This window comes from Bactrocera neohumeralis, chromosome 4, assembly GCF_024586455.1.
Source record: "Bactrocera neohumeralis isolate Rockhampton chromosome 4, APGP_CSIRO_Bneo_wtdbg2-racon-allhic-juicebox.fasta_v2, whole genome shotgun sequence".
NCBI lineage: Eukaryota > Metazoa > Arthropoda > Insecta > Diptera > Tephritidae > Bactrocera > Bactrocera neohumeralis.
In genome coordinates, this window is record NC_065921.1 from 16,800,521 (window position 1) to 16,821,946 (window position 21,426).

General features: G+C 37.8%; 5 protein-coding genes across 8 annotated transcripts in view; 2 read left to right on the top strand and 3 right to left on the bottom strand.

Annotated features, from left to right (window-relative positions):
• The window catches only part of LOC126757135 (diuretic hormone receptor), a 102,964-nt gene extending 83,861 nt beyond the window's left edge, over positions 1–19,103 (bottom strand). For 2 of the 4 annotated variants that reach the window (XM_050470784.1, XM_050470780.1), the window contains exon 1: positions 3,676–4,046. The gene's annotated coding sequence lies outside the window, so the exon portion shown is untranslated. Of the gene's footprint in view, positions 1–3,585; positions 3,605–3,675; positions 4,047–19,012 lie in introns of those variants that run through there. The other 2 variants (XM_050470782.1, XM_050470781.1) reach the window with 2 other exon arrangements.
• On the top strand, positions 8,156–12,510 carry LOC126757133 (probable peroxisomal acyl-coenzyme A oxidase 1). Its single transcript, XM_050470778.1, has 7 exons — positions 8,156–8,449; positions 9,970–10,129; positions 10,191–10,483; positions 10,538–11,450; positions 11,511–11,616; positions 11,921–12,076; positions 12,140–12,510. The coding sequence occupies exons 1-7, from the start codon at positions 8,308–8,310 to the stop codon at positions 12,398–12,400; spliced, it is 2,031 nt and encodes a 676-aa protein (XP_050326735.1). The 5' UTR covers positions 8,156–8,307; the 3' UTR covers positions 12,401–12,510.
• Positions 14,918–18,849, top strand: LOC126757134 (probable peroxisomal acyl-coenzyme A oxidase 1). The gene is made up of 8 exons (XM_050470779.1): positions 14,918–15,171; positions 16,282–16,438; positions 16,512–16,804; positions 16,874–17,279; positions 17,344–17,850; positions 18,088–18,193; positions 18,266–18,421; positions 18,489–18,849. Exons 1-8 carry the CDS (start codon positions 15,030–15,032, stop codon positions 18,747–18,749), a joined length of 2,028 nt encoding a protein of 675 aa, XP_050326736.1. The 5' UTR covers positions 14,918–15,029; the 3' UTR covers positions 18,750–18,849.
• LOC126757136 (zinc finger HIT domain-containing protein 1) lies at positions 19,074–19,871 on the bottom strand. The gene is made up of 2 exons (XM_050470786.1): positions 19,238–19,871; positions 19,074–19,164 (listed from the first exon to the last, which is right to left on the bottom strand). Exon 1 carries the CDS (start codon positions 19,869–19,871, stop codon positions 19,407–19,409), a length of 465 nt encoding a protein of 154 aa, XP_050326743.1. The 3' UTR covers positions 19,074–19,164; positions 19,238–19,406.
• A 26-nt stretch (positions 19,872–19,897) lies between these two features.
• On the bottom strand, positions 19,898–20,364 carry LOC126757137 (general transcription factor IIH subunit 5). Its single transcript, XM_050470787.1, has 2 exons — positions 20,259–20,364; positions 19,898–20,175 (listed from the first exon to the last, which is right to left on the bottom strand). Exon 2 carries the CDS (start codon positions 20,171–20,173, stop codon positions 19,952–19,954), a length of 222 nt encoding a protein of 73 aa, XP_050326744.1. The 5' UTR covers positions 20,174–20,175; positions 20,259–20,364; the 3' UTR covers positions 19,898–19,951.
• Positions 20,365–21,426: the final 1,062 nt, after the last annotated feature.

The following is a 21,426-nucleotide window of genomic DNA, read 5'->3' on the forward strand; positions in this document are numbered from 1 at the left end:
CTTAATCCAATCCTGGGGGCTTATTCCGTAACTCGATTCGAAAAAAAGTTTACTCGAATTCGGATTTTTTATATTCTGTAATTCGATTTTCGGATTTTCAAGACGATTTTCGGATTTTCAAGCCAATTTTCGAATAAAATATTCGTTAGCTTTTGAGTTATAGAAAGCAAAAACGAAAATTGTACGTATTTATTCTGGCACAGGGTGGTCCAACTTTCGCATAATTAAAAAGTAGATCCGAATTTCGAATAGAATACATTTACGAATCGAGATACAGAATAGGGCCCTGCATAGAAAATCCATCGACATAACCGGGAGGTGTATGGCGAAGAAGGTAGCTATTAAACTCAGAATTTCTAAATGAACATGTTTCTGAACACTCAGGTTCCTCGCACACTTCGATTTCAAACTGCATCTTTTGGATCATGGAGTCGCCAAACCAAGCTCTGCCGGTATTTTCTCTACAAACATACCTGCGAGAGAGATGTGAATTGATAGAAATCGCTGAAAGAGAGTGACAGTGATCTTCTTGATGGGTGAAAATTTGTGAGATGCTGGCTGAAGGAGTGTATTGGCAGGTAAAATTTTTTAACCTTAGTTTCAGGTTTCCTAATTACTGCAGCACTAGTAAAACCGTGATGACTGCCGTTAAGGTTGCTGTAGATAGGCAGATATACAGACTGTTGGAGTATAATCTCCTTCAGAGTAGTGACTATACAATCTGATAACATGGCAGCGATACTAGTCTTGAGTTTATTAACGTGCGTACTACAAGTAGCAAGATTGTCAGACGACAGGAGAATCGCAGGTAACTAACGGAAAGCCCGAAAGTGTACCATCAATATCCTTTAGGCCCTCAAGCGAATCTTAAGAAGTCTTGTGAGCTCTGCGCCGTCCGTAAGGATTATTCTCTGTTTTATGAAATTTTATTGTTTCGAATTTTCTTTTTGTACTTAAGGAAAGTTCTCTGAGCGACATTCACTTGGGAATGACCAGAAACGATTCTTTTACATACGGCTCAAGCAGCTCACGACTTTCGGTCTTAGACCAAGTATCCTCTGGGTAGCCGAAGAACGCCCGTTTGAAGGCGAGCTAAAGTGAGAAGGGGAACCATCCCCCTGGAATTGTGCGCTGGGTTTGGATTTTAATATAAATTATAATTGGTGGGTTATAACGGTATTAGAGCATTAAATAACTTTCACTTTTACTAAATTGAGTTCGAAAAGTGGAGGTTGATTAGAATTGTTCTTGGAAACTTATTTCATTATAATTCTAAACAGGCATCGCTTCCCTACTGAGAAAAGGGTAAATAGCATTCTTTGGGTAACAGATAATCCATTCATTTTCTGAAACAGATCTCCAGATTTGACTTCCTTAACTTCTTTTTGTGGGGTTAATTAAAAAAAATTGCAATCGAGCACAAAATGTAGGGAGGAGTCATGGCTACAGCTTTCAAGTTGATCGAAAAAGTAATGGACGTAATGGAAACGCAGCAATATGAATGCTTACCTTACAGTGGCAATAAAATGAAAGACATTTTTTTTATAAAACTATAAGCTTAAATAAAATATAAAGATCATCATCACTCATCTTGAGAAACAGCATTCATTATTGGATAATATTCGACCGAATAGACCACGTTCAGCACGCAGTGAAAAAAATATAGCAGCCGTAGCTAAGAGTGTACGCGAAGATCCTAGAAAGTCGATTCGGCGCCGTTCAACGCAACTCCGACTGACTTATGGAAGACTTGGCGCATTTTACTTCGAAATCTTAAATTGAAAACATACAAAATACAGCTTCTGCAAGAACTGAAGCCGCTCGATAAACAAACGAAATTGCCGGAATTTGGGACGAAGAGTAACCTGGAGCAATTCAAGAGCTGCCACTTTATCCAGAAGAAACAACGGTTTGCTGTGGGTCGTGGGCCAGTGGATTTACCGGTCCATATTTCTTTAAAAATGATGCCGGTAACAACGTAACCTTCAATGGTGACCATTATCGCGCCATCAAAACCGACTACTTGATTGCTGAAATTGAAGCTTGTGATCTCGGTGACATTGAGTTTCAACAACACTGCGCCACTTTCCGCATATGTAATCAGTCATTTTTTTGAGAGGACACTTTGGTGAGTAGATAAATTCACGTTTTGGGCCGGTCGACTGGCCACCAAGATCGTGTGATGTCACACCGTTAGACTTTTTCCTGTGGTGAATTGTAAAATCTAAAGTCTATGCGGACAACCCCGCTTCGATTTAGTCCTTAAGAAAAACATCATGCTTGTCATATGCCAGTTACCAGTCGAAATGCTTGAACGACTCATTGAAAATTAGCCTCAACTGATAAACCATCTGAGACGTCGCCACGGCCAACATTCGAAAGAGATAATCTTCAAAAAGTAAATGCCAAGGAATGTTCTTTCGAATGATAACAAACATTCCCGATTAAATTTAAAGATTCTGTGAATTTTCTTTAAATAAAAGTAGGCAACCTTGAAATGGATCACCCTTCATATATAAATCATAAATGATCAGCGTGACGACTTGAGACAATCAAGCCGTTTGGTTGTATATACGCGCACTGTTTCCTCAAATTTTAAAGATATCCATCGGAAATTTTACATAGGTTTCTTTCTCCGCAGGAAGTTGTTAATACGTCGGAATCGCCGATATCGCACCTCCATAGCTTTTAGCTGTCACACAAACTGTTCGATTAAAATCAAGTCTTTATATGGAAAACTTTTGTATTTGACGAGATATCTCCACAAAATTTGGTACAGATTATTATCAAAAGCAACAGTGCAATTTCTGAGGAATATTTTTAGATCAGACGGCTATAGCATATAGTTGCCATACAACTGATCGATCCAAATGCAGCGCTTATAAGGAAAACTTTGTTATTTGACAAGCTATTTTATTTACAAAATTGGACAAGAATGACTAATCAAACCAAAGCTACAATCACCGAATATAATGTTCAGATCGAACCACTATAGCAGATAGCAGCCATGCAAAATTACCGATAAAAAACAAGAAAAAGTTCTTTTTATACCCCTTATGCTATAAGAAATGCTGCTGTGAAGGGTATTATAGTTTCGTTGTGACCGCAGTTAACTTTTTGCTTCTTTTGATTTTTTTATACTCTAAAATATGCATGTATAAAATATACATTATTTAATTAAGGATACATTAAGTAATAAAAATCGCTGTCAATTAGAATCAATTTGTTTAGCCATTTATCAATCTATTTAATTGATAGCTGTATAAAAACAATTAAAGCTTGCATTTCAATAATGAAAGAATTGTTTTTTCTCAATTAATTTGTTTTTATATTGCTGGCTATTTTGCCAGTTCACTTCAAATTTTTTACAACTGTTTATTTATTTACATATTGCGTATATATTTTATATATTTTTTCGTTTTTTTATTTATTTTTTTGCCTCAGCACACTTTGGCACATGTCAATTTAAATTAGCATTGAAGCTTTCATTAAAAGTTTTTAATTAAATTCGACAGAAGTTGTTGATAGCATAAACAGGCAAGTAACGGTAACTGATATTCAACTTGAAATAAACTAGGTACGCACCTTTTGCGCCTACTAATAACACATATTACATTTTTGTTTTGAAATTCTTAATTAAAAGTTGACATAAAGTAGAGCAGAACACACACTTACTCAATGTATGCCTTTAGCGAATAACTGTACATGCATTTTTGTAAACAAAAATACAAAACTCGAAAACACTGCATTAGATAAACTACCACTGATTTATTCCCGCGTAAATTTCGCTAACAAATCACTCCCATACAAACACACATTTAGATATTATGATAAACAACCGCTATGCATGTAACGCCGGCGACATTTATTGTTGTAATGTAAAGCGCATTAATTGGCGTTACAAAGATTAACTTGAGATTTTTTTACACCTCAACAGAGAGCGACACCGTGACACTGTTTTGTTTGAATTTTTCTACACACGTATTTGTTTTAACATTTAAAAACTGCACCGTTATTGCAATTACCGGCCAATGCAACCGCACAGAATGAATATCGAACAGCTACTGAAAGTCACCATTCATTCGACCAGCTGAGCGCGAGTAGGCGAAGCGATAATATCCATGAGCATACATACAGACAGTGGAGAACTTAATTGAAAGCTGGCGAGCAGCTGATAGACGACATCCACATGCCGGCCTTGGGGTAGGCAGCCGGGCAGGCAGGCGTCGGCATGATAACAAGCGTGTAAACAAAAAGATTAGCCAATCTAGTGGGTGGTGGATTGTGTGTGGCGCGTAAATGTGGATGGTGGGCTCAGCATGTTAGTTTATTGGAGCGGAAAAAGCTCTGTGCTGTTATCAAGAGTTGCTCCATTTAACATTTGCGCGAGAGACTTTGAGCAGCAATTTTTAGATAGTACGAATTAAAATAACTGTTGGCAGTATGTATGTACATAGTTGTGATGTTAGTGGAAGTATTTTGATAAAATTAAATATCATGTTTAAATAAATAAATATGCATGTAAATAAAATATAAATAATTTGATAGAATTCTTCGATAAAAGCAATGGAACTGTAAAGAATTTGCTAGAATCCTTCGATAAGAGCAAATACTGTAAATGTTTTGCAGTAATGTTAAAATAATAAATAATAATTCAGAGAATTTTACATATCAGTTGCCATTTAAAAACGTTTTCACAGCAGATTTTTTATTAAAACTGCTATTTTCAGCAGCAATTTATATGAACTTTTAATTTTTAGCACTATTATTTTTTTATATTTTTTCAATATTTTAATTTTTATAATTTTTTAAATATTATCAATTTTGTATTTCATTTGCAATATTTTAATAATAATTTATTTTCAATATATAATTTTTTTTAATTAAATATTACTATTTTTTATAATTTTTTTTCAATTTTTTCATTTTGTATAATTATTTAAAACTCCTGTATGCACACAGCCGAATTTTATGCTGCCTTGCCTTATGCTAGTTTTTATCATAGCTGTTAGGCCAGAGAACATAAAAACATAGAGTTCTCTTTTTTATGTTCTCTGGTTAAACAACAGAAACTGTTAAAATTAGTTTCACTTTCGCTGCTATCTATGTTACATATTATGTACATTCGTTTTTCTATGTACTCTTTAATAGTGTCAAACGCTGTTAGCGGCTGAGAATAACAATATCTGCTGTGCATGTTGTTCTGAACTATTGGCATCGCTGTTAGATACCACAGCTGTTGAGTAGATGTGGGTGGTGGCTGTTGCTGGGTGGTTTATGCTGACTGCTAAGTCAGTGACTGTTAATGAAGGTCGTTGAATTCATTAACATTCATAAACAGCTCTGGTTTAACATTATCTACTGTTAGAAGCATTTTCGATGTTATCTGCTAATATAAAGGCAATAAGATTAACTCTCTCAAATGGTTTAAAATGAGAGTTAGTTTATGTATGATATTTGGAAAATGTTACGGTAAACTATTCACGGTTAAATCTAAAATGTCTGTTATTTTAATTAATATTATTTATTAAGTTATGCAAAGACAATTTTCAATATTTTGAGTTCTTTAAGTACATAAAAATAATTTATTAAAAATAAACTTTTCGTAGCTTGGATACAAAAAACAAATCGTTTTTGACAAGTATGCATAACTATATGTTAAAAATACGTTCTATATAAAAGAGTTTATATGTGTATATAGAAAATTTTAGCAGTTTTCTAATTTTAGAAAACTTCATTCTTGCTTTGGTAAAACTTATTCCGCGAAATTTTCAAAAAAAATTTATTTATTTAGTAATTAATACTGCTCAAAATATTTATTTTATTGCTATGATAAGCTATGAGAAGCGCGTACATTTTTTTTACTGTTAAACTGAAGAGAGTGAAAAAATCAGGCTCATCACGCATAACATTGTTTGTGGAACGTGACTGCAAAACATACCGAATGCCGGCTTTATTCCGAAAATAAATGATGGGAAATGAACTCACTTAAATGTTCTGTCAATACATATTTACACAAAAGAGAGACATACGAGGTCGAGTGATAAAGATTAGATTAGATATAATTAAAAATTTTAGTAAACAAAATGTCCATGGTTTATAATCCATTTACAGGAATTTACAAAAAATTCACAGCACAAACATAGGCAGTCAAGTCCACGCCAATGTTGTGATTATTGTGGTTGTTGTAGAGAAAAAAAATCTTCTCAAATACATATATTTCCAGAATTTCTCGATATAAATTCGGATCCCCTCCGGTTCGTCGACTGTCGCGGGAAGGATCGGTCACGAATAGCGATCACCAGAGACTAGTAGGCCAAGAACAAAAATATAATAACGCTGTGTTCGTGATCTCTATATTACACAAAATGGTTAGGAAAAGCGCGGTCTCAAATGATGGCCGTGATTACGCTTTTAGAAATGTTTGTCTTTAGTTTGCATAAGAGCCCTGGTCCGTGTGTTTTTGTTTTTGTGTTATTCTGGTGCAATGGCTTGATTTTTATCTACACTTGTCTGCCGACCTGCTGCTATAATCATACCTGCGTAAACATATGTTCTACGCTAAGTGTTGTGATGCTGAGTCGGATCTGAGACCAATACGCGCTGGTGTACCTGAAGGAAGCTTTCTTGCCCCCCTGCTCTACATTCTCTAAGCAGCGGATCCCGCATTGTCAATCCTGACTTCATAATTATGGTTACTAATGCGGATGACACTGTGTTGCTGGCGTGGAATGGCAATCCTGCTGCAGTCTCTAAGAAAATGTGTAAGCAATTGACCTAGAACCGTGGCTCACCAAATGCAACATTGCCATTAAGACTATACGAGTGTAAATGATGTATGCCCTCAGACTCAAAATATGTACACAATTTTGGTCAGTTGCTACCAACAAGCACAAGCGCAAAATATCTGCGACTTATAATTGGTAAGACAATGTATGCCAAATGGAAAGACCACGTGTAATTCAAGAGACCCTACATAGCGCCGGTTAAGGGTTTAGCAGCTCCAAAATCCCTCCAATGTCTAAATAGCAATATAAGTATGGACTTACATAAGGTAATATTTAGACCCATCTGGTCTAAGCCTTGCAAAATAAAGTTTTTCCAAGATTCGCGGGATGGCCAAGAATGGTGTACGACTAACATCCGAAAACGTGATCCACATTGCATGTCTATATGACGATTTCGACAGAAGCATGGTAAGGATTAATCAAAGCCCGATGGAACGAGCTATCTCGTTGCAAAACTGCAAAGTCGTGTGCAAAACGGTGGATCGGAAGTACATAAAATTCATATTGTTACTCGATAGAAGAGACTGCAAGAACATGATGGGAATACTAATTGGCCACTGTCTGGTAGCAGTACACGGTCGCAGAATGGTCTGACAAATTGAGAGGACTGTAAGAAATGCTTAGAGCGGGGCACCAGGGAAACAATGGAGCATCCCTTGTGCAGTTGTCCTGCATTGGCCAAACTACGCAATAAGCATCTGGGGTCCCCACGGTATGATACACTGAAGGAGGTATCGGTAGTGAGGTCACAGAGACTATTTAACTTCGCGACAAGCGCAATGGTCCTAAAGGATGACTCCTTCTCTTGGACTTAATAACTGAACTCCATCTATTATCGCAAAGGACCAAGACTGGTATATTCATGGCTTATTGGCTTACCAGATTAACCTAACCTAACCTAGTGGGTACATATTTTGGGTGAGGAACGTCGAAACTCTTTAGAGATCTAAAGATGCCTACTGTAATGGAAATTAAACCTCCCTCGATTGGAGGCCCATGATAACGTACTTGCTATCCAGCTGCTCAACAATAGCTAAGAAAAGAGAATCCTAAAAAATATCACAAATTTTACCTCCCTTTAAGATTACTTTGATCTCACATTCTCAAATCGAACTGAGTACGCAATACAATATATTTTTATAGATTTGATGAATCAAAACAAAAATCTAATACACAATATTCTCGCTTATCATCGAGCTTTTTCCCTTTTTGTTTACCAACACGCTTCTTTGTATTTGTTTTTAAGCTGATTGCTTTCATCTCTGCCCACACCACACTTTACCTGCTATATAACTAGTACCGCAATAGAGCTTTTCTCACTCAAACCACACTAAAGAACTGTCGAAGGTACATAAGAGTTGGTTGACTGAAGAGCATGACGATCAGTCGGTGCGCGAACGTGCTTAGCGAAACTATAAAGTGTGTAAGAATTCAGCAAATATAAACAGTGTGACAAATAGTTTGCAGTTAAATATTTTTCATTGAATTAAATTAATTTTAATAAAAAAAATTGTAAAAAATGCCTGCCAAGCAGAATTTGGTATCGGAACTTGTTAATCCAGATCTGCAAAAGGAACGGGATGGAGCTAGTTTCCGTGTTGACGAATTTGCGCGTTGGTGGCATGGTGGGGCGGAGAAGTTACGCCTCAAGAGAGAACTGGGTAATGAGTGTTTTAGTTTTCATAATTCGAAATGCTGAACTTTGAACATTTCCAACATGTGTTATACCTATGTTGTTGGACTGTATGAATATACTTTCACCTGTGTATGCAAATTATAATATTTCGATTAAGCAATACAACCGCTAATCGATAATAATGAAAGTCATTGTAAAAAACCTAAACAGACAATAAGAAGCAACAGCTCAGAAGATGAATCCAAAGTTCATTGAATCGGATAAAAATTTTAGTTTATGGTCTTGCGTATTTTATGTCGGTTGTTTTTTTGTTTATCTGTTGTTACAATGAGCGTCATGAATTGCAATAAAAAAGTCCAGATAATTTATTTTTAATCGTTGTTAATGGATATTGGCTCAATAATATGACTTCCCGAATATGTGTGCAAAAGATGTTGGCGGTTACTAGTTTCAAAAAGATGGCAAGCCATCTTGAATGTCGAAAAGAACTGTCATTGACTAGCTAACCAGATCTCAGGTCTCTGACTGCTTTTTGTTGGGTTACTGAAAATTGTAAGGCAGCAAACCTCGGAGACAAAAATGTATATCGAAACCACCGCCAGACATCCGAGGTGTTCTGAGGTGTTCGAAGAACCTCGGACTATTGTTGCTCTGAAGACAAACATTTATGCCGAAACCACCGCCAGACATCTCAGGTCTTCGAGGAAAAAGTGAAGAAGAAGCAACCAAAAGAGTATTTAATGGAAGATTTCGCGGAAGGAGATGATCGCCGACCCCGAAGAAAATTTCGTACAATGATGAAGCTTATCTTTAGTTGGTTAATAAAATAAATCGTAGCATTTGGAGTGATCATAATCTACAAACCATTGTTGAGACCTCGTTACATCCTCGCTGTTTGGGAAGATCAAATAATTGGTTCATAAAAATAAAGCCGGCCACAACGACCAGTTGGGACCTCGTCCCACGACGGCCGGGTCTAAGTAACCGGAACGGACACGGATTTTTTATCCGGCTGTCCGACCATCAACTCGGTTCAATTCGGCCGCTACAACAACAATCAGTTGGGACCAGTAGAGCGCCATGATTTGTGACTTTTCGTGCTGAACCGGAAGATATTGATATGAGCGACTTTTGGTTCAAACAAGACGGCGCTACATAGCGCACATCAAACGAAAAACTTTTGCTGCGTCATGGGCTTTTGGCGTGGTCTCCAAGTTCTTGCGATTTAATACCGCTGGGCTTTTTTTTGTGGGGTTATGAAATGACGTTTGTTTACGCTGTTAAATCCGATACCATCAAGGTCTTGGAAGAGAATATTCGCCGCTTTATTGCTGACATCCGAAAATTGGGTCTCCCGGCTGGAATCTTTTCGAGCCAGCCGCGGCAGTTCCGTGCCGAAAATCAAATTTTAAATAAAGATTTTTAACCATAATATTAAATTATATGCGTTGATTTCTTCTTTAAAATCACATGTGTAGGAAACACCCTTTTTAATAACTATGGTTAAGTATTTTTTCTTATTATTCTAAATTTTTTCAAACTTAGAACATGAGCTCTTCAACGATATGACCGAGCACAATACACTTCTACACTATAAATCACATGAAGAGATTTACGAGTTGGCGTTAAAGCAATCCTTTCAGGTGGCAAAAAAGTTGCGTGCCATGCAGCAACGCATCAACCCTGGCGGCAATGATATATGGCCGTAAGACCAAATACCACTAAATTGTGTATCCTTAGCGGGCTCAAAACATTCACAATTTCAGCAAGCTTTATTCGTCCACTTGGATATGGGGTGCCACTCCGGCTGGCAACCCCTTTGTCGTTCAGTTCGCGATGATGGTGGACGCGATCAAAATGCAAGGTAACCAAGAGCAGTGGGAACGCTTTGGCAAACGCGTTGAGAACTTCGAAATTACGGGCACTTATGCACAAACTGAATTGGGACATGGCACATTCTTGCGTGGGCTAGAGACACGCGCCGACTATGATCGTACCACGCAGGAGTTCGTGCTGAATACGCCGACGCTGTCCGCATACAAATGGTGGCCGGGCGGCTGTGAGTAAACAATTTCAATGTTTAATTTTTAGTTTATTAATCTCTCACCTTCAGTGGGTCACAGCTGTAATTATTGCTTGCTGGTGGCTCAGCTGTACATCGACAATGAGCCGAAGGGCGTACAAATGTTTTTCGTGCAGTTGCGCGACGAAGAAACACATATGCCGCTGCCGGGCATCGATATTGGTGAGATCGGGCATAAAATGGGTTTCTATGGCGCTAACAACGGTTTCTTGGGCTTCAAAAATGTACGCATACCACGCACGAATATGATGATGCGAAATGCTAAAGTACACCCAGACGGCACGTTCGTGAAGAGTCCCGCTTCCGTGCTCACCTACTTCACCATGGTGATGATGCGTTGTATGATTGCGTCAGATAATGCATTGCTGCTTGCTTCAGCAGCTACAATTGCAACACGCTACTCAGCTGTGCGTCGTCAAAGTCCCATCAATCCGAATGAACCCGAACCACAAATTATCGATCATGTAACACAACAAATGAAACTCTTTCCCGAAATTGCTACGGCAGTCGCACATCACCTCGCCACAAAATCGCTGTGGTCAATGTATTATGAGACCTACGGTGATATTGAGCGTGGTAATTACACACGTCTACCGGAATTGCACAACTTGGCGTGCTCTTTGAAGGCACTTTGCACAGCTGATGCAAATGCGGGTGCCGAACGCTTACGTTTAGCTTGCGGTGGTCATGGTTACTTGACCTCAGCCAATTTGCATATAATGGTGGCGTCTGCCGCGGCTGCTTGCACCTATGAGGGTGAGAACACCGTGCTGCTCTTACAGGTCGGTCGCTTTCTTATGAAATCATGGCGCGCTGCTAGTGAAGGTAAGCCACTCACACCGACAGCGAGTTATTTAGCAGCGCCGGCGCAAGGCAATGGGTTCGGCAAATGGACGGGTGATTTGGCGAATATTGTTAGTGCGATACAGTATGCAGCAGCGAAGTGAGTCAGCGGTGGTAAGGATTTCCAGATCGTGGCTAATATATGGTTTTAAATTTGCAGCAAAGTACGTTTGGCTTTTGAGAATATGGCGCAACGTTTGAAGCAGGGTCAAACCCAAGAAGAAGCGGCCAACAATACGGGCCTGGAGTTGACACAAGCCGCAGAGGTATGTACGTAGAATATAAGGGTTTAATCTTAGTTACGAAGTAACCGACCAAAAGGCTTCTAGTTTGAGGGAAGAATACATACTGTTCGGACGAAATCCATGTGAATCGTGATTAAATGTACTACTGTCCGAAATAATCACTCACAATATACATATATACTAGCTCATTTGGGGCAGCATAAAACTCATATGTATCTCCATTCGTTGTCGAATACCGAACTACATATAACCTCCATTTTTACTATACTCCTATATCCACATTTAGATAAGATATATTTTCTTTAATGCAATTTTCATTCCTCAGCTCCATGGCCGCTCATTTATTGCCGCGACATTCCTGGCTCATGTAACGGGACCTGCCGCTGAAGAGCGCTCTGCTGCATTCAATCGTGTGTTGCAGAATCTTCTCGAACTCTATTTGGTGCATACAGCACAACGTCACTTGAGTGCCATAATGCAGGTGAACGGAGAGCAATTTATCATAATATTTTTCTTTTACTAACACGATCTCATCTCGATCTAGTGTATCAGCTTAAGCGACTCTGATTTGCGCACGCTGCAAACGCGCCTCGAAACGGCGTTGAAGAAATTGCGGCCGGATGCTGTGGCGATGGTCGATGGCTTCGACTTTCATGATCGCGCTTTGAGTTCCACCTTGGGCTCCTATGCTGGTAATGTATACGAGAGCCTCTTTGCTGTAGCCAAGCAGAGTCCGTTGAATCAACAACCCGTGCCAAAATCTTTCCATACAATTTTAAAACCTTTTCTTAAGTCTAATTTATAACCAAGTTTTTGTGTATATTAATAATGTAGAAGATGGTTTTGGTTGTATATAGTATGTTTTGAAAAAAGCTTTCAAATTTTGTTAATAAATCGTGTGTACTTGAAAAAAAAATTAAATATTTTCAATTGTGGGAGTCTAGCTAACACAGGTGCTTGCTTCACCTAAAAATATTATGAGTTAGATCTCACTCAACTAGAAATAGTCAAATCGAATAGTGGCGAAGTTGAGCCTTCACTGAGAAATCTATTTTATTCAAATCTTACCGATTAAGATCTAGAGAATGTCTTCAAAATATTCTAAGACGGTAGAGAACTTGCTGCCGACAAACCATGTCCAGGACGGCCATTAACATCAACACGTTAATAAAATAAGGAAATTGGTGAATCGACGATTAACGGTCAGAGGTCTTACTGACATCGGCAGGTTCAGTGAAAACTATTTTGAAAGCTAATTTGGGCCTAAGAAAAGTGAAAGCACGATTGGGTTCAAAATCTCTAAATTTTTTCGAAAAAGAGCGTCGCGTTAACGGATAAAACAATGCTTTTCTACTGCCGGAATGCCATGAAACATATTATTACTGACGATGAGTCTTGGATCTATGCTTACGAACCGGAAACAGACGATCAATCGGCCGAATATCGTGGCAAAGGTGAGCCGGAAAGGAGAAAACCACATCAAAGCAGGTCAAAAATTAAAGTTAAGTTTACAGCTTTCTTCGATTATCGAGGTGTGGTGCACTCCGAGTTCCTTCTGACCGGTCAAACTTGTAAAAAGTAATACTATTTGAGTGGTTTGCGCGAAGCTATTGGTAAAAAGTGGCCGGAATTGTGGGCCGACAGCTCTTTCTTATCCAACTCTGAAAATTTCATTGCGAGAGAAAGTCCTGAAAAGTTAAAAAATTCCTACAAATACGAATATCACCGAAACTCTTTCTCGGGTCACTATATGTCTCAACTGACCACTGCCGAAAATTTTTATTTTACTTAGGATTTCTGGGAGATTTGACATAACAGGTGAGGTGGAAACATCCCGGCACTTTTTCCTACATTGGCCAGCCTTTGCGAGACTGGGGCTGAAACATCTCGGCAGCCATACCTTCGGCGAACCCGCAGACATAGCCTCAACTGATATTGGCCGCATCAACAAATTTATGTTCGTCTCAAAGCGTTTTGTCGATTTAATAGGGTCGTTATAATAAATTCTAATAAGAGTTCTTGGTACCACAACGGAGCGGTGTTATAAGTTGTGCTAGTGAAATCCCTTTTTTTGATCGACCATTAAACCTAACCCTACACATCCTGACAACAGCTGCTTGATACAAAGCTTGCATTGTTAGGTTTCAGAGAATTTTTGAAGTATATTCGTTTCTCATATTAAAACCGAGCAATTGTAAAGAGATGTTAGATTCAGTAGCTTATAATAACCCAGCTATTATTAGACTGATGTTATAGTAGTAGAACTAAAGAAAGTTTAAGCTGACAAATTTATAATGCTAACTAGTTACTGTATCTTTTGTGAAATGGTTTTTTTTGTATAGAAAAACTTTACCATTTTTTATTGTTAATAATGCTTCGTGAGCTCTGTCACGTTGACAATAAATAAAAGTTCTCGGCAAGTTTTTTCAATTACCTGGACTAAAATAATCGAGTTTTTTTTATACATTTCGAAAGCGGTCAGTCTACGACTGGAAATCTTTGAAAGCAATTTTAAAAGAGAAAAACTAGAGAGTACAGGAAAATTGAAAGAGACTTTTGCAACACAAATTCTTTGGGATGACAGCATTATAAATAACTTATTTTCCAATAATAATATTATTAATAATAGTACAAGTCGGTACATTATTTTTGTATATCGGTCGGTTTGTAACTAAAAGCAATTATAACAACTTTAGATTAAGGTAAACAAATTAAAAACAAGCTTTTGTGGCAGATTCTTGATATGGTGTAATATAATCTTATCTAGAAAATAGCAAGTGAAATGGAACTTTGGCTTTTATTAGAATTATATGAGAACCAAGTACAAGATAAGATCTAAGAACCCTAATGATAGCAATTAATATATACATATGTACATATGTATATGTATATACATATGTACATATAGAGAATGAAAACAAAAAAATATAAATTAAATAAAGGAATACAAAAAATAAACATTATTGTAACAAAACCACCACAAAAACAACATGATAATGTATTCTTAAGCACGCTGACTTGCAAAATCACAAATTAGTGCAACTCTAGCGCCTGGTAAAACAAAAAAAATTAGCCTTTGCCCGCCGAGGGGATGTATTACATATTCAAAACAATATTTGTATACCAATAGTGCAGTGATAAGAAAGCTTCAAAGATGAGCGCAAGACATCACACTCTCATTTCTCTCTTTCTCTTCATTTGAGCAAAGAGCAACAAATGATCGTTTGTTTTTATTGCCTGTGAGCGGTCTCTTCAAAAAGCTTCCGACTTGTTTTGACTCAAAATATACATACTTTTGCTTTAACTTGGCGACTATTTTAACGCTGATCACAGTTGTTGTGCGCAAATAGGCTGTGATGGTAGTAGAATCTTAGTTACACAAATAAAATATAATATTTGCAATAAAAATATAGATTAAAAATATAATCTTAGAAATGCCGACGAGTAAGAGCCTCATACCAGCACGGGTTAATCCCGATTTGGAGAAGGAACGCAGGTCGCCCAGTTTCAGTGTTGAAGAATTCCAGCACTGGTGGTATGGTGGCGCAGATAAATTGAAAGATAAGCGGGAAATTGGTGAGTCAAGGTGAAAGCTGCTGGGTCAAAGGTGTAACAGGTGGTGGGTGGAGTGGTTAAAATGTTAGAGCGGTCGCTGAAAAACTATCATTTCGAGTAAGCGAAAGCGTAATATGAGTACATTAATAATAATAATTAAAAAATATATATATTATTAATAATTATTGGTTCACCTTTAAATTAAACCCAACTTATTTTTTTTCTTTTCAACCATAAAAAACTAGATTCATGTTTCGTTATATCGATCTAAATGTTTTTTAACACGCGGCTTAAATGAATAAAAGTATTAAACTCGTTTGTACATTGACTCAGCTGATCATTACCATAAACAGCCGGCTTTTTATAATTACTAAATTACAAAGGTGAAAAATGATAATCAATTTTTTTATTAATTTAATGTACCTTCATACTTTTGTACATTGTAAGTAAGTTGCTAGTAAAATATAATAGAAACTTAAATAAAACCAAACAAAAAAATTAATTTCGACTGCATTGATGCTCTAATACCCCGCACAAATAAAAATCATTTTATTTTAATCGGTCAGTTTGTACGACAGCTATATACTATAGTAGTCCGATCAGAACAATTTCTTCGGAGTCTGCATCGTTGCCTTGAACAACAATTCATGCCAAATTGTGATAAAATATCTTGTAAAATAAAAAAGTTGTTTTTTATAGAAATTGATGCACAGGTTCTTGGTGAGGAAAGAAAGTCTAAACAATTTTTGAGCGATATCTCAAAAACTGAGGGACTATTTACGTATGTATATAATGACGTGCCAACAGACGGGCAGACTGTTCACAAGATAGTCGGGTCTAAGGAACCGGCAAGAACACGTATTTTTATGCGGCCAAGGACAGTCAACTCGGCAGCATGTCACAAAATGAATTCAGTAATGTTTTCTGTCGCTACAATAACAATAACGGACAGCAGGATATTGTTTAATCGACACAGCGCTAACTATTTCCGGGCGTATACAAATCTGGAAACAACACTTTCTTAATATTATATATACTTCATATCGTTAAAAAAAAAATAATAAAAAAAATACTTACGTCTACTTTACACACAACTATGCCAAGTTCACTTATGCTATTATCTAATTATAGAAACCTACCTTTACAAGGATCTTAGAGATGGTCACCTACACGACTATCTCTCACATGAAGATGTCTACCACTTGGCTGTAAAGGATGTTACGGAGGCAGCTGTAAAACTACGTAAACTACAAGAAATGCGCAATCCGGGCGGCAATGACATTTGGCCGTAAGCACTAGACAACCAGCCGTGCATCCAGTGTGACCAATATATTCATATTCATTATTATTTATGCTTACAGCAAGCTGCTCTATAGCTACGTCTCCTGGGCTATGATGCCCGCCAACCATCCCTTTGCTACCCATATCACCATGTTTGTCGATGTGCTTTTCAATCAAGGAACGCCGGAGCAAATCGAAAAGTTCGCAAAGCCAGCCGCCAATTGTAATATAATCGGCACTTATGCACAAACCGAACTGGCGCATGGCACCAATGTGCGCGGCATTGAAACACGCGCCGATTACGATCGCAAAACCGATGAATTCGTCTTGAACACACCCAATTTGCAGGCCTACAAATGGTGGCCGGGAGGGTGTGAGTGCATGCAAATAACTCTAAAGTAACTTTTTTGGCTTATTAAGTTGTTGAAATTCTATTTTGCAGTGGGTCACACCGCCAACCATGCCATGGTGGTGGCACAACTCTACATCGATGGCAAACATCATGGCATACAAATGTTCATAGTGCAGCTGCGCGACTTGGAGACGCATATGCCGTTGCCGGGTGTGGATATTGGTGAGGTTGGCAGGAAACTCGGCATGGCCGCCGTGAATCAAGGTTTTCTGGGCTTCAAGAACGTACGCATACCGCGTACAAATATGCTAATGCGCAATGCGAAAGTCTTGCCGGATGGCAGTTTCGTCGCCAGTCCTGTGTCAAGATTAAACTATATGACTATGGTGTATACACGCTGTTTAATTGTCGATGTCTCCTCTAGTTCGCTGTTACAAGCGGCCACCATAGCAACCCGTTATTCGGCGGTGAGACGGCAAAGTCCGATTAATGCCAAGTAAGTGCATTTTTTAAATAGTTTTTAAATACAGAACTCTCCTTAATAAACAGATATTTTGCAGCGAGCCAGAACCGCAGATCATCGATCATGTGACGCAGCAGCAAAAACTCTTCTCAGAAATAGCAAACGGCATTGCTTATCGCCTTTGCGTACACTATATGTGGGAGATGTATGATCTGACGCAAAAAGAAATAGCCAATGGCGATTATAAGCGTATGGCGGACATGCATATCATTTCGTGTGGTCTGAAAGTTCTCTCAAGTACCGACGGCTCTTTCGGTATTGAACGTCTACGTTTGGCTTGTGGTGGTCATGGCTATTTGACCTCGACCAATTTCAGTACTATATATGGCAATATCGTTGCTGCATACACTTATGAGGGCGAAAATACAGTGTTGTTGTTGCAAGTGGGTCGCTATTTAGTTAAGACCTGGTTACAGTTGACACAAGGCAAGCAAATGTCGCCGTTGGCTGCCTATTTGGCCGAAATGTATGGCAAACGTGAAATGCCATCATGGAATGACAGTTTGGAGTATATGGTTAAGTTGTTGCAGTTTACGGCGACCAAGTAAGTAATTTGGTTGTTGTAACTTCGGTTACATCGAGGCTTGAATACCCTTTACAATTAATAAAGTTTCAACAGAAGAACTTTTAGCGGTCAGTTTGCATGAAAGCTTCAGGCTTTGGTAGTCGGATCTGAAAATTTGTTCTGTGACGATATGTCGTCACATAAAAACGTTTTCCTTACAAAAACTTGATTCAGGGTATAAAAATCATTATAAAAACAATTTTTTTTCCATTACAGTAAAACGCGTGTGGCTTTCGAGAATCTTACCAAACGTGTGGCTGAAGGCCAAACACAGGAGGAGGCAGCCAACAACACGGGCATTGAATTGACGCAGGCAGCCGAAGTAAGAAATTTTAAGGCTTTACGTTTTAAAGTCGTGTATTTTTTTAAACCTGTCAATTTTTCTTCAAAACAGCTTCACGCACGCCAATTCGTAGCTTCAGTGTTTTTAGATCAAATTACTGGCACAAAATCGGCAAATCGTTCTAAAGCGCTCAATTCCGTGTTAGAGAATATTTTGGAATTATATTTGGTGCAAACTGTACAGCGTCACATGCACGATATTCTCAGGGTAAATTGCAGTTTAAGCTTAGTATGAGGATTTTCAAATTTATACTAATTTCTTGCTTCTTTCACAGTTCACAACAATCAGCGATGCCAATCTGCGTTCGTTACAAAAACGTTTGGAAGCATGTTTGAAGAAATTACGTCCAGATGCTGTGTGTATTTGTGATGGTTTCGATTTCCATGATCGTGTATTGAACTCAACTCTAGGTTGCTACGATGGTAATGTGTATGAGCGTTTGATGGAGGCGGCAAGGAAAAGTCCGCTTAATCAAAAACCGGTGCCCGACTCTTTTGAGAAGATTTTGAAACCATTCTTGAAGTCAAATTTGTAATATTTTTCATGTAATATTTGTAAATAATTGTATTTGGTCTGAACGAATTTTTTGTGTGATCTATGTAAATAATAAAATGGTGTACAGCTTCTGGGTCAAATTTTCTAGTTAAGAAAAACGTTTAGTTAACTAAACTTCATAGCCAATCAGGGTATAAAAATAGATTTTCATAGAACACTTCTACAAAGGACTATAAATATCGGATCAGCAAATCTAACTCCTACAAATTTTATTGCAATTTCTCTTTCTAACCAAAAATTTACCTTTCATACAGGAGCGCTTGAATCTAAAATTAATGTTGTTGTTGCAGTTGTAGCCAGAATATAAAATTAATATTTTCAATTTCTTTATTTTTGTTTGAAGACTTGGTTGTGGTTTCATATTATATAATAATTCAATATTATGCCTTAAAGCGCTGCCAAATAAACAGAAAAATTGTGAAATATTTAAAAATGCGGTTTTTATATTTATAACTAAATTATATTTACCATTATAAAAGACCAATGTATTAGGGCACTCACAACTTGTCATAACGCATAGTAAAATCATAAAACCATAGATTTTTACCCTTGTTAAACAAATTATTGTTATAATGTATGCAAAAATGAGTTTACGCAATTATAATTCTAAAATAATAATCCAATTAAATTCTATACTTCAAGCGGTCCATTTGAGGCAACGTGTATCCTGATGTGTGCCCAGACAACGAATGCAGCAGTAGTGTGTGCCACACGCAGTGCAAGTGTATTTTGAAAAATTGCCACAAACAGCACAAAACCGTCGTGGAGGCTTATTTGGTGCGGGTGCCAAAGCATTCAAATAGTTTGGTGCATCCGTAGAATTCTGCTTGCATTCTTCAAGTAGCTGTGGAAAATTTTTACGATACTTCGCCCTATAGTATTCGGCACCTTTACGTTTGCTCTTCTTTTCTTTAGTGTTTTTGATACCATCTTGAAATTTCGGCAATTTCTTTGACATCACCAAATCTGCATGTGGATCTTCGTGGAAATTATCTTGTTCGAGCGCTTCAAGCGCCTTGCGTGCGCGCCGTTGTCGAGCAGCTTCATCAAGTACACGTTTCTTCTCCGCATCTTTTATACGATTGGACTCGCGTCCGGTCATGATTGTTGCTTTGTAAAGTAGATTGGTTTATAGTGAAAGACTTGTATTTAATATATAGATTGCATATATGTATATGTAAATTAAGGATCTTTTTCATGCAGCGGAAAACTTATGCGGTCCATTAAATCATCCACACGTGCTTGCAACGTTTCCACTATATCAGTAGAAATGAACAGATGATTTTCATCCAAATCTTGAATGATGAATTTGCGTCCCAATGCGAGCGTTTCGTCCAGATGCAAAAGAAATTGTTTCATAGCCGGATCACATTCAACAAATACACCTTTCATAACATTCACCATTGCTACGAAATTATTAAAATGATTTTAGAACATTTGCTTAGCTTATTGTTTTTTGTATTTCACAGTAGAAGTTTTTGTTATTTACTTGCAGTTTCGCTTTATATTTGTGGAATTTCTCGAATGTTTACAATTGTCTGCAGAAAAAATTGGAAATTAGCGCAAATTACTTGTGTTCCACATGTAATCCACAACTGACAGTTGTCAGTAACATTTTGTGCTGCCAGATCGTTGAAGAAAAAAAATCGGTTTATTTTATTTGTACCGAAATGCCGAGCGAATAGCGTGAATTGGTTACCCCCAAATGGCATCTATTTGTTAAATTAAATGATTAACCCGAACTTTTTGCCACCACCCTATGTTATAGGTTATGTTACATGTTAGTTTATGTTAGTTATTCGAAATCCTCTTCGAAACTTAGCCATGAAGGCTTATGGTTATTAATAAGCATTAACATCTGGTCCTGTTGTAGACTTTGTGAGCTCTAAATCTTTTTGAAAGGACTAAACTGCCTCGAGAGAAGAGATCCTCTCCTTACTAGGAACATCAAGCTTTTGAGAGATGTGTTGTTCTTTGGCCGCCAAATATAGGAATGTCTAAAAATGGAATAGTAAGGTATAGTATAGGCTAATCTGGTAGGCTAATAAGCCACGAATATACCAGTTTTGTTCCTTAGCGATACCAGATGGAATGCCGATATGTAGTACATAAGGAATAGTTATCCTTCAGGATGCCAGGGCTTGAACTAATTTTTAATAGGTTCTGTGCCCTCACCAACGATACCTCTTTCAGTGTCTTCAAATCAAGGAGTCCACAAATGATTGAAGGGTTGCTTTGCCAATGCAGGAAAATAGGTGCTCCATTGTTTTTATGGTAACTTATTCTTAATGTTTCCTGCAGTCATCTCGAACTCTCAGCTGAATTATGTTCATATAATTTTTTCTATCGAGTGCCACGAGAAATTTCGCGTATTTCTCATCTTCCTCCTTATCGTGCGAATGCCGTTGCAGTTTTGTACCCCGGTAGATCGTGCCAATGTGTTTTGACATTTCTTACCGTTGGCTTGTCCAGATCATCGTAGAGACAATGCATAGGTTTACCAACGTCAGTCACGTTTTCGGAAGACAGTCGTACGCCACACTTAGCAATATCATCACTGCCCTCGACTCCTTTCCAACTGGCAACCAGTAGAAGTGCAGTCGTTTGAAATCAATATTTTTCTAATACAAGTATAATATATATATAACACATATGCA